Raw genomic sequence first — 17,411 nt, 5'->3', positions numbered from 1 at the left:
CCAAAAAAATACAGAACAAGATGTAAATTATTAAAAACATTATACAATCACTTGAAATTACTTTTTACAAACATAAAAAATATAAACAATAATGAGACAAAAACATATCAAATAACTAATCAGATTAAATTTTAAAAATCAATCACTACCTGAAGAGACAATATTAACATAACAAACATATCAAATAGTAGACTCCGCTGTTAAAAAATAAAATAAATCTTTATAATAGGATATTATAACCCCAAATAAAATACAGAAAATTAACAATAATGGTAGTTCTATAACTTTTAATAAAAATCATTACAATTTTTTTGTTTTTAATAAAAAAGTATTACAATTATTTAAACAGTCTATAACTCATACATTTCAAGAAGACTCCTTTAACGAGTTAAGCATCAGGACAAAACTTATGTCACTGATACACATGTAAAACGACAGACACAAATTACACATTAATAAAAACAACAAACTACCTCAATATGTATTCACAATTCATAAAACACACTTTACAATTAGGGTATCGGAAGCATACAAAAAAGGCTAGCAATACCACTTCAAACTAGAGATGAATGAGGAATAGAAACGAAATTCAGTAATTCAACTCGTTCAAGGTAACAATATAAACAGGGGTAGTAAAAAAGGGGCATAAAATCACATACAATAGAATTACAAAAGAATGTGGATTCACTTCTATTTACAGATGAAAGAACTGTGGAAATTTAATTGGGACAGCAGAACTTTTACTATATAACCAAATTTATCACACAATAAATGTCTTCACACATACAGAAGATAAAATTGTTGTTAAAGAATTCATTTTAAAACTAGTGAAAGTTATCAATAGTACAGAATTGATCATTAAAAAAAGGAACACAAGCTTATTTGAGACAGCATAAAAAAGAATTAGAAGGGTTTTATAAACTGACTTCATTGTAAAAGTATAAGCTTAATAAAGCTTTTAAGATACCTTTATACGATGTTCGGCAGCATTAAGTCTAAGTCAATTTGTACTACTGAGTCTATATTTTATCAGCCTTCACTGCATAACATCACCCCCTCTTCACTTCATCAACTGACTAAATAAAAATTCAACAGTGCGCTGAGAGCAATGAGTTACTAAAAAAAGTAATAAATAAACTCATTGCTCTTCAACAATTAGATATAAATAAAGCGAATAAAGAAATAATTTCAGCACAATCACTTATAATTCGACACACAATAAACACAACATAAACTGGTACTTTGGTAAGTTCAAGATACTTTTTTTTAACACCCAACCTGCTACAAAATACGCTGTTATTTCTTCCTTGTCCTATGTTCCTGGAAAAAAAATATATATAAATATACATATAAAAGCTTATACATTTTAAAACCTCAAATATCACAATGCTATAAGAGATACAAACCATGAATAAAAAAAAAATTAAAACAAGCAAACTTCGTCAAATGAAGATTAAATAACATTTCTAATCTGACTTACATTCTTTGTTCAGTCTACAAGCCTGAGATTTTATGATTTGGGGAGGGGGGACCCTTGAATTATATGAAAGTCTCAAGGAGCACCATTTATTGACAAAGAAATTACTATATCGGCGCTACCTAGAAAGAAAGGAGCCAACCTGAGCTAATTGGTAGGGATAATCCCATAAAGATTGAACCTGAGGACTATCCAGGAAGCTTTGGCCTGGTCCCACTCAGTTAGAAGACACAGAAGAGCAAGCATGTCCAGCTAAGTCAGCAGCTCCGAGTATGGTACTGGAAGCATCCAGCCAGGCGGCCGGCACACCATCTCAGCACCACAAACATGTGAAACATGGGACACGACGAGACTCTCAATAAAGTAAGAGAATCATGCATTTTAACATTAACATTTATCCCCTCCTCATGGGGACCCTTATTATCTTCAGCCTCATCTGATCAACCCGTCTCATCAGCAATAGTTCCTATAATCTAAATTCTTATAACCACACGAACTATACTATATTTAATTTGGCTTATTCCCCCTTCTACCAGCTATTTTACTTTTCATCAATATATTACTTAATTTCCATTAATAATTTTCTTATCAATCAACCCCTTCAAATCTGGAGTACATATGATCACCGGAAAGGCAGAACTGGCTTGTAAAGCGAAAGAGAAAATTCTTTAGATATGCACCAATTCTACACTTGACCCACATAAATTAATTTTCGCAAAAATAAAAATTATAAACAGTTATGAGAAAAAACACATCAAATTATTAATCAGATTAAATTTTAAAAAATCACTATCTGTAGAGATATATATTAACATAACAAACCTATTGAGTTGACGATTCCATTGCTAAAAAAATAAAGATTTTTAATAGGATATTCTAAACCCCTATAAAATACACAAAATGAACAATTATGGTAGTTCTATAAAATTTAATTACCATCATAATGGTTTAAAAAATAATTAATTACAATTATTTATACAGTCTACTGTAAATAACTCATAAAATTTAAAAAGACTCCTTCAATTTAATTATGAGGACAAAACTTGTGTCACTGATAAAACCAACACAAATTACACATTTGTGCTCACCATGGAATACATAAGATCTTCCTTTTACCATGTATAGGCAGAGATGCTGTAGATGCAGCAATCTTGACAAAGCCCTTATACTGAAGATAGGCTAATGGGAATAATTAAAGACTGCCAATCTAAGACTTCTCTATAAAGAGGGGAATAAGAATAAACTGTTCATAAATCATATAGACCTCTCTGTCTTCTTGCCTTGAGTAAGGTGCTGGAGGACCTAATTGTAATGGCCAGTTATGAGTGTAAGCCACCAATAGCCATTCAGCTCCACGAGGGGCAAGAGAAAGTAGTTAAGGATGGCTATATGAAAAATCATACTTCAGAGAGGAACCATGGACAGAGCACACCCCTAAAATATCCTGTGAATCTAACAATCCAAAAAAACGGGATATGTCCAAGAGGAATGGTCACCTACCTTGGCATAAGATTTAGTAGAGCATTCAAAATAACTCCCCACTAGGACTACCTGGAAAATAGTATGGCATAGGCCTTGAATGGCCTTAGACACATTATTTTCTACTAGCAATAGTTTACGCTGAAAGGTGAAAAATATTCCAAATTTTAAAGATGAAATTTAAAAATATATTTAATACTTTATTATTTATTTTAAAAAACTGTAGAAAATAATCGGCTACTTACCTCTAAATATGTTTGGTGTAGCAGGTAGGGTGAGTCGAGGGTCAAGTTGGCCAGTCTTTATTTATGTGTGTCTCTATATCGACTCTGCATATTGGACATCGTTTATTTGAAGATAGCCATTGATCGACACACTCCACATGAAACAAGTGCATGCATGGTAGTCTCCTGCAGTAAATATATAATTAGTAATAACATTCAATATTTTCAATATAATTTCATTATACAATTATGATTATAAATAAGAACTATCAGATATTCTGCCAACAAATATGAGAAACAATGTATAACACTAAGTAAATGAAAATTAAAGTATTTTAGATTATTATGTGCAAAAAAGTAGTAGTAAAAACAAGATTATTATGTATTAAAAATCTTATACTTCAATAGGATTGTTTTGCTATCATAACAATACCATTGAACTACTATTGACAGACAATGTGGTAATCCTACAGGTCATCAATCTCTTCCAGGGAGAATGGGAAGGTCGAATTCATTTCATTGGTTTGTCAAATTATACATTTTAACCCCCTCAGGCCAGATATAAACCGGTGCCCCATTTCTAATTCAAGGTTGTTAAGATGATGCCATAACACTCTTAGACTCCACTGGCTCTGAACTCTATAGTTATCATAGCTTCTGTAAAACAAACAACTTGAACTTTTCACAAACTTCTAATACAAATAGAGCCTAACTCCAAATATAACATACATAACAATATTAATTCTATCACTAAATCTATTATATCTTTCTTTTTTTCCGATTAAATTTAAATTTTCGAAAATTATAGTAAAAATATAAATTGAGTACAAATCGGCAATAACTATGTAAAATGCTAAAAATAACATTAAAACCGCAATTAAAATCTAAAATTATTAACAATAATAAAAGTACTATTATTAATATTCAATTGCTAAAAACTTTATCAAATTACTTTTATATAAAATCCAAGTCATTTCGTAAAAACAATTTTTCAGAAAAATAATATACCACTTTTTTTTTAAACATTTTTGTGAAACTAGAGTTTCAAGTTTTATATAACATGGAAGACTCAAAATAGGAGTAGATAAACATGTCTCAGAGAGATAAATGCTCACCAATTTACATATATGTATGTACACCTTTATATGATATAACTATTGCCCCAGATTCTTTTTTTTGTCACGTCCCAATCCCAATGATGGTGTTTAAGAGCTGTTTTACAATTATTTTAGCTATTTACATTATCAGTGTTTAAGTGCTATTTTATAATAGCACTTCAACACTGATCTTGGTGCTCTAAGGTAATTATCCATTGCTACTGAACTGGCCTGCTGGGCTATCTGCCTTCCTTACTTATAAATGTGTCAAACTAATGGACTATTTCCTTTCCAACCCAATCCAAATGAATATTGAAATAAATCAAAAAAACAAATTATTTCATGTAAATGGCAAGGTTTAATAACTTTCTACATATTTATTTATTGCTTTAACAATTTTTACTTATTTGAGGATTGAATTTCCATTTCTCTATATGGAGCAATGAAATTCTGTCAAATGAATATGAGTTTATAATCATAAAATATATTTAAATATTTTTTTATTACAAAACTTGTAATAAGAAAAGACAGAATGATGATACAACCCAATGCACACCTAATGGAACCCAGAATCAGAAAATTGACTGGGAGGTTTATATTAGCTCCTAATACAACTGGATCATTATAATGTTGACATTACTGCAATTTAGATGAACCTTGTACTAACAAACAGCTGTCATATGACTAGTTTAGTTGGTGTGAGGGTAAGGTGCAAATGCTGATTCCGATCATTAACTATCTCCTGGGTCAGAGTAAGGATCTCAAACGTAAGAAATCAATGTGGAGTATTACTCTTTAGGGTCACCATTAAAAAGCTGATGGATCTTGCGGCTAGACAACATTTCATTGAAAGTAGGAACACTATGTTGAAAAATCTGTGTCAGACTGATGGCATGAATAAACAATTGTAAAAGTGTAAAAACCAAGGAAGAGTTGACAGCTGCTAAGCTTGGATGCCAAACTTATTGATCATCAACCCCTAATAATTTTCTAATTCTCTTATAGACCCCCCTCTATATATAAAAAAAAATAAAAAAGAACAAAACTTGATGAATTATTTAATTTATAATATTAATATTTTCTTGAGACAGGTAAATTTTTTAAAAATAAATTGATGATTTATTTTATTTGCATGGACATTCATGTTTCAAAAGTCATTTTAATGAAAAATCGTATATACTGTGTTGCAGTCAATAAATTTGTGATTGAATAGCATTGGTATTCATTAATCCCAAATAATGTCATTTAAACACCCAGAGGTCAATATTGACCACTTCAATAACTCCTGGTATTAACCAATCAAGGATGCTAAAGAGTGACAAGTGACAAACAGAAAACTTAACGTATCAATCAATGTTACAGCAGAGACATACAAGATCAAAGAATTACATATTCAGAATAAGAGAAAAAAAACACCCTGACCAGAAAAAAAAAAAAAAATTGAACCAGGAGTGATAAAAGCCAGGAGATAAAAAGGGGAATCTCCGAATGTATGTACTGGAATAGTGATAGAAATACATTGACGTTCTCCTAATTAATCTTACAGCAGAAGATAGACTAAAAATAATGATACATCCAGAAGTGGAACATTCTGATATGGACAAATATGATACAATGGTGCTTTAAAAAAAAAAAAAATTAAGCAAAGAAACAGAAACCGGATGGACTCCATGCAGAATTGTTCAAGCACTGAGGAGAAAAAAACACCACTGTAACATTATAATGCATATCTGGAAGGCAGAGGAAATATCTCCAGAAGAAAGTAGTTACCTGCCTGATTTGCACGAAGAGGATGTACCTAGTTGCCATAATTATTGAGATATACCCCTCTTGCATTTGCACTTGTCAGATGTTCTCTAGGTCCTGAATAAAAAATAGCTATCTTTTGCTGAATAAATCATCAGATGGGATTTAAGAGAGGAAGGTAAACCATATACCAAATATTCTCCATAAGAAACATACTGGAAATGTGAAGAGAAAAAATAATGTAGCTGGTAATTCTGAAACCCACAAAAACTAAGGTAGAGTGATTCCCTTGCATGTCTGCTTTTTAATTTGGATCTTGGAAGTGGAGTAAGATTAATAATAATGTCTTCAAAGAATCTATACATAATTATAAAGTCTACCATTAAACTAGGAACTTCTGAACAAAGACTCATATCAATGTTTTAATGATAAAAATATAACATTAATTAAATACGATCCATCAAAAAGGGTACTACAGATCTTAATGAATCTTCAACAGGTCAAGCTATTCTCATCAGCCGCTAATTAAAAGCTACATGATCTAAAATGTTTACAAAAGTATAACATCATGTTTTTTTTTTATCAAATCTTTATCAATAGTAAACTTTTTTGTATAGATTTAAAAATGGAACTTAAAAAAAGTGAAAATTGTTGTTAGGACTCATTTCTATTGATAACAAGTCTTGGTTGAGTCACACTAAACTTAGAATTTATATTTAATATAATTATAATAAAGATTATATTATAATCAAGTAAATGTAAGTCTTCAGATAAATGTATAGATCTTCAATGGCGTGCAATAATCAATTAAAATAAGTGTTATTGGTCTAATATACAAAGACATGAAAATAGAAAAAATGTTAAATAAGTAACTATGACCAGCTTTACTGCCAGCAAATAAAAATAAATAAATAACAAAAGAAGGAATGAATCAAAGCAAGCAGAAGATTTGAGAGTAGGTTCTGCTTTCTGTGAGGCTCAGAATATGTTTCATAAAATGCAATTTATTACATCTGGTTTAACTGATCACATGAAATATCAGTTTTGCACGTGATATTAATATAACAGTGAATAAAATGATAATGAATATTTATCGGTAATTAGAATTTTAATTTCGATTTTTAAGTGTAAGCAAACAAGCCCTCATCATTAATGGTTATCCATTTCAATATCGAATATAAAAATCTTAAAAATTAAAGTTCTCCAGTACCCATAAACCAATCATGAAGTGATTATATGTTTTTAAGATCAACAACAGTTTCCTTAAACTAGGGAGGTGTGAAAACTGCCAATACAGTATAAAATATCATGCGGAAATTTATTTCATATCAGACTCCGGGCTTTTAAATGAGTGACTTAAAAAACTTGTTCATTACTAGAAGTGTACAGAAGCTCAGAAAAATATTTTGGCTAATAAACAAAACAGACTATGAAAATGTCGATAAGACATCAGAGATAAATTATTTGTCCCATATCTCCTCATATGATTGATGTCTTAATTGGTGATGTTTAGCTAATGAAAAATAAATCTTTTCCTTCAAATGAGAATGGAAATACAACACATGAGGCATATGATATTAATAGTTGAATTTATCATTAATAGGGAATTTAATTGTTTTTATCTGCAGCCAATATGTTCAATATTCATAACAGCAAAATGATCAAGAAAACCAAGGACAATTGTGAAAAGTTGAAGATAGAATGTTTTAATACTGATAATGGTCACAAAAGAATGAGGAAAAATCTAAGATATTGTCTATGACAATATGGCATGACTGAGAGCTCCAAAACACTCATACACTTCAAATCACAAAGATTAGTTATTCCACAGCTATATTGAGGAAATCTTCCTGATCAGCAGTATTGGGCAAAAAAGAATCGTAATTACATAAGTTAGTAATTATTAATTGCAATTACTTTGGGTCAACTAGCAATTATAATATTGGACCACAGTTACGGTGGGTTATACCATTGAGTAGTTATAATTATCAATTAAAATTGTGTTTTTCCATGTTGCGGTCACCCTCCATATTTATTTCTACACGTACCATCTCACTACAAAACACTTACTGGGGTAACATTTATAAGTAATATAAGGTATAATATAAAAAATAAACCTTATATTTATGTAAGCACATACATACAATTAATAAAGATAATAATAGGAGTAGATATATACATAACACATATACATTTTAAGAAAGATTATACAGAAAAAGTATTTTTTTAAATGAATATGTAATTAAATAAAATAAAAAATATAATAATAATAAATAAAATTCAAAACAAAAAATAAACAAACATATATATAAAAATAAGAAAAGAGAAAACAAAGCAAGGATTATGCTCAGGGAAGAATATTAATTTATATAAATGGGCCATAAGTTAATTACATATTGTTTACTTATTGCAACCCCTTATAATTGCAAATTAATTTCTGCAATTTTAAATTAACTGAAAACACATTTTGCTCTATAATGTAGCTCAGAAAATAGTAGGCACAAAATCAGGAAAAATAAATTTACTATACCACTATTGTCACAATTCCTAACCAGAAACTTAAGCAGGCAAAAACAAATCTTCCAATAGGAGTTCAAAAAATAAGACAAACAAGCTATTGGTAATATGAAACTCACTTCAATCCATGAAAGATGATATTAACTGCAAAAATTACATGGCCTAATATAAAACCAATATAATATTTTATAAGTTTATAACTGGAGTAGAGGAAGCATGATGGCTCAGTGTTAAGGCACTGTGCTACTAACTCCATGGATCCCAAGTTCAAATCTGGCTGTGGCAGATAATTAATAATTCTGCTACTGAAGACGTGATGAGCCAACCTTGTTGGTTCAGGATAAAGTGGGTACCCTTAATTGGAGGAAAATCTGGCGATTGAGCGTAATATTGAAAAAAATCACCTCATTATTTAATAGTTCCAAAAACAATACTTCATTACAAAGTAATGAACCCTGACCCTCCATTTCTACACTATTATTATTATTATTACTGTAATAATACTGGTTCACTTTCCTATTCCACCACAAATCATTATGAATTGCATTTGTTTTGAAATATAGTGCCAATAGAACTTTAACAAACTGATATATTTACTTTCCGGTGATGATTTACTTACATTTTAGCGAACAGTATTTCTTGTACAAAAGAACAATGGAATGATGCAGTTCCTTTAATTTTCCAAAAAGAATCAACTTTTCTTCTAAGCTATTGCAACCAAGTTCATGGATATCTTTGGATTTCAGAAAATTCAAGACCTATATTTGCTTTAAAGTAATACAATATTTCCTGAGGAGTCACCATTTGCTTCATCATCACACATTTTACTTTATATCCCTAGTTCCAATCTGTTACGTAGGTCTGGTTCATCAACTAGCATTTTAAGTTTCAAGTAGATTGTTCAGGTCTGGTTGTTGTAATTTTAGCGATTTTTAAAGAAAAATGAAACAATTTTTTAATGGAATAAATAACAATCATCAAGAGCCTCTAAGAATTTTATTTTATTCAAAATTGAGTAAAAATTAATGTAGATTTTTCATGAACCATTATTTGAACATTCATTGTTTTAAAAAAAAATCTGATTTGACCTTTTTCTGAGAATGACCTATACAATTGTTTTAAATACAAAAAAAGGATTTTGTGGTAACAACTGAGAGAACTACACCTCGACAAATAAAACTGTTTGCTTCCAGCATAAGTTAAAAAATACTTTTTAAATTTTATTTTAAAATAAAATAATTTTTTAAGGCCTAAAAGATCAACATAATCCTTAGCAACTTAAGTAAATCTTTCTGAGGTTAAAAAGAATTCCCACAGTGGAATTGAAAACAAACAATCCTTCTCAAAAGAGGAAATATCAATGTCTAAGTGGACCTTACACATAAAGGAAATTATAAACTTTTATTGGGAAAGTAGTAATGATTACATGATGAAAAAAGTAATTATTCCTATTTATAACAGGATTATGCCTCCAATTTACACCATGAAAATAATTAAAAGAGAGATATTGCTACCATAATTACAAAATATCTAACAATCAACTTTTTTTTTCACCCTAGAAGCCAAGAAAAACTATTTTACATAATTTTAGTAATTTTGTAATAAGTTTTCTATCCTTGCTTTACAAGATTTTAAATACACATTGATTTATTTTGTGTATAGAAAAAAAAAATTGCAGATTGTATTAAATGAGTTTAAATTTATAAAAAACTAAAAGATGCTTCCAGTAAAGTAAGATAAAAGAAAAGTTTTTACCATCTTTTAAAATAATCAATCATGAATTTTCATACAAATCAAAGTTTTCTCAGCTGAAATCTGGAATTCATGCCAACATTCAGAACTCCTCAGGACTTATCCAAATCCAACATTTACTACTATGTTAAGAGCAGAATTTCTATTTTTCTAACCCATATAAATACATTTTAGATTTATACCTTTATAGAGATGAAGGCAACAAATTACTAAAATTTAATGTTCTTTTTGGTCTGTTTTTTAAATATTTCCAATACTATATCTGCTAAAACTATTTGAAGCCCCCAATTCCAGGGAAAAATAAGTTATTTATAATGTTTTCTATAAACAAGTTTTAATAATAAATACTGACTTACAAAAAAATAACACTTTGATTTACTAACTTAGTTATTTTTAAATGCAATAATCATCCAGTGGTGAAGGGAACAAAGTCTGAAATTAATATTGATCTTTGTTATTCCTAGACGAACAACATAAAAACTTAATTAAAAGCAAAAAGTTGAACTGAAAAAATATTAATATGATTTAGATAAGAAATGTATCCATTTAAACATAGGATATTTAAGTATCATACACCATACCTCCATTTCTTCATGTTTCAAAATGAAACTTGGCAGTTCTTGGTTATGGTGTATATAATTTCTTTTGGTGATGAAGATGACTTTGTAACCTCTTTAGCCCACTTCACCCTGGTTATTTTCAATGGAAACAGGTATTTTTAGATTATCTGATTTTACATTGATTTTTCAAATTTGATCCAAAAACAATTTTTGAGGTTCTGAGCACAAAGAGTACAGAAAACTGAACAAAAGATTTGTAGAATTGAATTTTCTTGCATTCTCGTAAGAATTCATCATCATCAACCTGTAGCATTATGAGCACAAGATGCAATGAAAAAGTACGAATCTAAAAATCTTGTTGCCAATGTAATAACCATCTTGTTGTCAATTTAGTTCTTTTTCTCGCCAAAAAATAAGGCTTGGTCCAAATGATAAGATTTTGTTATAAAAAAATCATGCTTTTCACTTATTTATCTTAATTGCAGGATGAATCAACTGTATTCTTTTAATACCACAGTAAATTTTAAAAAATGTGATGAAGCCTCCAATTAAAATAATTTATAACTGTAATTAACATTCTGTTGCAGTTTATCAATAAGACATTTCTTAATAGAAAGCAGAAATAATTCTGAAAATGAGATGCACCTATAATATTATATTCATAAGTAATCAGATTGATCATAATACGTTTAGTAGTACACGTAATGTGAAATATGACGTTATTAAATTTATATAAAAATAAAATTAACAACTAACTGTTTCAACTACAAGATAACTTGTAGGAGGGCATCCTTGGCTAGAATGCATAAAACAAAGCTTGCAGTGGGCATGCTAAGCAAGAACATGAACAAGTTATCACATACTGGGTGTCCTACTGAAAATGCTTAATAATTCAAGTAGATGGTCGACAGTTTTGTCAGCTTTAAAGAATAGGAAAAAAAAAAGTTCAGTCAGAAAAAATAAACAAGAGCTTTTTTAAATTATTTAGATTTAAAAACAAATTTATAACTGGTTTTTATTCATTAATTATATTAAACTCAATACTACCTGTAAGGATGACAATACAGTTAACCATATTAAAATGCTAGAGTTCATTGTTAAATATTGTTAAAACATTACAAGGAAAATTTATTTTTTGCACAATCTAAAAAAATGCTGAAGATATGAAAAAATCTTACTTTTCCACATTTTCTTATCTCTAACACTGATAGAATTTAATATTAGTCATTATTCTGATTATGATATTATTTAAGGTACTGTTAACAAATGATGTGAGATATAAATCAATCGGTGTATTCGTCTGATTCAGAAGTAAGTTTGTATATACAAAGAAATATTTCTTCTAGAAGATAAGAGATTTTTAAAAAACATTATATAGTAAGTCGGGGTCAGTAGATCTGAGGGGAAGAGCATAAATGGGACTCTTCTGAAATTTATTTAGTTGGTAGAACTAGCATCTATAGTAACTTAAAGTAGATAGACTGGATTTGTTTGCTGTAGCACCCTTGTAAGGCCAACAAAATTTGCAGCATAATTATCCTGTAAGCGATTGAATAATTTTTAAAAAAACCCACATTGAATGCATTTATTTATTAAAACCCAAAATATCAAAGGCACTTTATGTATAGTATAATAGTTTTAATAGGTAACCATTAAAAATAGATACCGACATAAAGAAATAAAAAGTACCACAACAACCCTTGAAAGGCCTTGAGTTCAGCACTAACAATATTTTGTAATTATGTATTCATTCCTAAGCCTAAATGGCCACCGGGTAGTTACTGTAGAATAGACAAGGGGTAGAGGGTCTTGCCAATTTATATAAATGTCTTATACTTCTTAATTGCAGAATCATTGTAAAAATTAAATATTATTGCCATAGTGCCCTGGCACCCACTACCACACATAGTAGCTATCCCATTCACAAACTCCAACTTACCTTTATCTCCTGCCATATAATACTTATAAATACCTTCAATAAAGAACAAGATTCAAGAGACAGGAATAAAATATTGCTAATTAGAAAAATAAGTTAATAAATTTTCATATAAAATTTAATATTACTCAAAATTTATGAGAAGGGTTCGATAGTAAAACTGACCGGAATATCGGATGTCAATTTCCAGGGCACTGTGGCAGTTCATTCTAGTTCAGATAATTATAAATTAATGATTTAAAAAATAAAATGAATAAAAAATAAATAAACAAAAAAAAATATTCTGATGAAAAGAAATAAAAGGAATAATAAAATAAAACAAAACAAACATATATGTATATATGTATATATTTCCTACATATGGAAATTTATTTCACCATAAAAACATACAAGATATATATATATATTATGAGTGAATATATAGGAGTATATTAAGGTTTTAATAATAATAAATTACTATTTATAACCATGAATGAATGACCGAAGTCAGGAATAGGATTTGATAGAAGTTGGGAAGAGATTATTTATGTTCACAGTCTTTTGATGTGTGTTGCTAAATTAATGACTAAAATTAAAAACAAACATATATCTATAACAAACCAATTATTGAGTTCATCAAAGGTAAGGGAAAAGTGTCCTTCTACAAAGCAGACTAGAATGCCAGAATATGTTAGTTTAATGATCAACTAAAAAAATTATTTCTTATGATAAAACTAGTCGCAGAAGGTAACAATACATTAAAAACAATTAAAACTTTGATTATAAAAATAAATAACTTGAGGATGCATTAAGATATATTAATTTTGTACTTTGTATTAAATTAATTTGTTTATTTTCTTTCTAATAGGAAATAAACTAGTGTAAATCGATGAGTCAACTAATTAAATTATACAATGTCTTCAACAACAAATGTTCTATTAGTTAAAAGATAGAAATCTTATTAAGAAAGAAGTCGAATTGGCAATACTTTTGAATACTAGTTCCTGATTCCCCTACAACACACCAAAACCACAACTTCCTAATCACCAAATAATCTACCAAAACTTTTTAATAAAATTTCCGGACTTTTTCAGATCATTCTGGAAACATTCTTGGTCATCAAAACAGTTATGTAAATATGAAGAATATTTTATCAAAGGTTGATAGAATATCTTCACAGAAGCAAATTACAATTAATTCTACAGCTAAAAATTATACAGTTTATTCCAAAATTTACATTTCTCATTTCAAATAGAAGTTATAAATCAACATTTTCAATAAAAATTTGAAGGTCTAAGTCTAGTAGAAATTCTATTAGATAAACCAGTTTAATCCCATTTTTGCCATCATTCTTAAAAGCCCAGCTTCTTCTAACATTCAGCCATTTCTTCTCCATTCATTTATTTCTTTTTTTTTTTTTAATTAGCTTTGATCTTATTATATATTGCAATGCTAATGGATTGTTGCTTTTAGAGATATAAAAATTACTAAGAATGTTTTTAATAAAAATAAATTAAGCACAATTTTTATCGGTCTAAACTTTGTGAATAAGGACCCCAGATCTTATCTTTCGAGTGACTGTGAGTGATCCACTCAAAACTACAATAATGGACAAAAGATATGATAACAACAAAAATAGTATTTGCATTTATTAATTTATATCATCCACCGGTAAGGTACAAGCTCGATTTCAGAAGGTAAAGGCAAATTAATCTATTATGAACAAATTAATTGCAATGGCATTCACAATACATTAATATAGGATGAAAATGAGATATCTCACTTTTTGCTAAATGTTAAGGGGAACAAAGTAATCTTGGAATCACCTATTCTTTACACTTTATATCTTTAATGCAGCAATGATCTAAAGCGATTAAAGCTTGTTTTCTTCCTGCTTTGACTGTCATATCTGCCATCTAAAGATCTATCACAAACCGCTGTCATTAATTGTTGAAAGAAAAAAAAAGTTAGTGTCATTCTTCCCTGTAATATTTACATAAGATACTACAATCGATTGTAATTATTTAATGGTGGTTTTAATGTAAATTGCAGTTTTTGGTGTGTTGAGGATTAGGATTTGGTAATCTGGAGTATTACATCGACTTCACTATTTTATCTACATTAATAGCATTTATAGAACTTTTACAATTACAGAATTGAAATTAGATTATTTTTACTGCAGATGACAGTCATCTAACACAATACAATAGTAAAACGAAACTATCCTATTTGGTTTAATGGAGTAGAAAAAGACACTCTGGATGTTTTAAGGATTCAAATCAAGCAAATGTGTCTCAAGCAATTAAAATCATTACAATGCTCTCATTAACAGATATAAAAATAATTGTCTACTCATGCTATAATTTAGAAAAATAATTCTAAATTCAACGTATAATTTATCTTTATTACAGGCATATAAGGGCTGCTCCCCATAGCTTTCATGACTTCATCGTATAATGCTTATTATGAGTTACATTTGAACATTTAATTTTTCTACTCAGCTTTTATATTATCATAGGTCATGAGGATGTCTCTCTTAAGGACAAAATATACAAGACAATAACAATAACCAACCGATAAAAAGGCTGGTTTTAGACATCTTTCATATCTGCATCAATATCAACTCTGCATATTGGGCAACGTTTGTTCGATGATAGCCACTGATCAACACACTCCACGTGAAACAAGTGCATACATGGTAATCTCCTGTAATAAATAGATCAATAGTTTATTATTTACAATCTTCTTCTTTTTTTTTTTTTTTTTTGACAAATAAGAGAAGAAATGATGATGTAGCTGAAGTAACTGAAGTTTAGTTCCTTAAAAAATGATATTTCTGTAATCATTTTAAAGGAAAATCACTTAATGAGCAACATAACAAAAATATTTACAATCATGCATTCAACATAACTTTCAAAATTGCAACCTGATTTTGAATAAATAATGACTCATTAAAAAACTTAATGACTGACTTCTGTCTTCTGACTACCATCAGTAAATAAATAAATCATAAATAAACAAAAACAGTATATAGACCCACTTAAAATGCATATAAACTTATGCTCTGCTTTGAAAACTAGATTTGGAACGAAGAGCCCATACACAGTATGTGGCGATTTGTCTCCAGCCAGTTTTTTGACCAACACTTAAGAGTTTTGCGGTTCAGATTTGTACAAGAACTTAAGAAGCTTGTTGTATTTGGCACCCATATGATTATTGTTTTTCAAGATAATTGAAAAGTTCAACCAAAGGACAATACTTCAATTGATATCTTGATATTATTAAACTTCTTTCAGGCATAAATAACATATTATTGGTTTGGTTTCTGATTACTTTTTCAGTAGCTATTACTTAAAAGAACGTTTAATTAATCTTCTGCAGCAGATTTTCTAAAGTCAGAAGATGACATTCAAGCCAAATTTTCATTATACTGACCGCTTATTTCTTGTGCCTTCATGACTATGATAAGTATTTAATTATTCTTCAATTAATTCCTTTTCTTTTTGAAAAACTTTCGATTAACAACAACTTGTCACAAAAATAGATTTTTCACGCTTGACAGAGACATGTTTACAACTAAACTATAATAAAATTAAATTACTACTCAATGTTCACTGATTTTCTATAGATCGCCGGAAAAGTACTGCAATAAAAATTCCAACCATATGGTCTGAATACGAAACACTCAAACATAAATGAATCATGTTGCTCAGAGCACAAGAGTACCCTTAAGTACAAAGTTAAAATTAATTGTAAATCCTGAAATTAAAGCCTATAATAAACACTAATATTCCTAGTATATAGTATATTATAAAAGAAGGAAGAAAAATAAATACTAAACAAACTGGAACTATCCCAACAGACAGAATAGAACAGTATGACAGATTTACTGTAGCCCAGAAAGGATAGTTAATTTTTTTAACATAATGGTAAAAACAAAAAAAATATATAGTTAGAAAAATGATGGAAACAAATTGTATGTTTTAGAAAAAAAAGAATAGTATTTTATCAGCCTGACAGCCTAGCTCAGCACTTGAGACCCCTCAAATTGAAGTAAGGTTTCTTCTCCTACCTCTTCACTACCATACAGCCAAAGCAAGAGAAAAAGCCTGATGATTAGTTCAGCTTTAGAGGTATCAAATTTAACCTCAAAAATTTCACAAAAATAGTATTATAAAGAGATTGGAAAAATCATTCTCGGACCTATTTTGAGCATTTACCAAGCCGTTTGACACATGATTTTTATATTTTTGCAATTTCTGCAAAAAGTTATAATGTTTCCATAAAATATTTATGATAAGTAGCAGACTAACAAAGACCTAAATTTAAATCCCACAAGTTCCTATGATAATTACAAGTATTGTAATTAAATATTCAAAAATGACCCTTTATCCAGTTTAAAAAATTTTTTTTTCCCCAAAAAATTGTCAACTAATTGTAGAAGAGGAACTTGACGAAATTGCAAGCGGCTGCTCAACTGTGTTCAGTTGCTAATATAGAGCATACTGATCAGTCCAGTAGATAATATTGAAATGGATAAGAGTATTAGTTGAGACTAGTCAAATGCAAATGAAAAACTAATTTATATCACCTTTTTTAAGTGTTAATACATATTATTATTTGTTTTAAAAAAACGAAATTTTT

At 29.0% G+C, this 17,411-nt stretch overlaps 1 protein-coding gene across 6 annotated transcripts in view; it reads right to left on the bottom strand.

Annotated features, from left to right (window-relative positions):
• Window positions 1–1,183: 1,183 nt before the first annotated feature.
• LOC106681558 (E3 ubiquitin-protein ligase arkadia-C) overlaps window positions 1,184–17,411 on the bottom strand; it is a 48,664-nt gene continuing 32,436 nt past the window's right edge. For 4 of the 6 annotated variants that reach the window (XM_014421913.2, XM_067053300.1, XM_067053299.1 and 1 more), the window contains 2 exons: window positions 3,202–3,366; window positions 1,184–1,320 (listed from right to left, as the gene is read on the bottom strand). In XM_014421913.2, the coding sequence (XP_014277399.1) occupies window positions 3,243–3,366 (124 nt within the window). In that variant the 3' untranslated portion in view covers window positions 1,184–1,320; window positions 3,202–3,242. Of the gene's footprint in view, window positions 1,321–3,201; window positions 3,367–13,120; window positions 15,474–17,411 lie in introns of those variants that run through there. The other 2 variants (XM_014421916.2, XM_014421914.2) reach the window with 2 other exon arrangements.

This window comes from Halyomorpha halys, unplaced genomic scaffold, assembly GCF_000696795.3.
Source record: "Halyomorpha halys isolate HHAL.00 unplaced genomic scaffold, Hhal_1.1 Scaffold348.1, whole genome shotgun sequence".
In the NCBI taxonomy this organism is placed as follows: Eukaryota; Metazoa; Arthropoda; class Insecta; order Hemiptera; family Pentatomidae; genus Halyomorpha; species Halyomorpha halys.
Note: the sequence above shows the minus strand (reverse complement) of the source record. Positions and strands in the feature narration are given on the sequence as shown.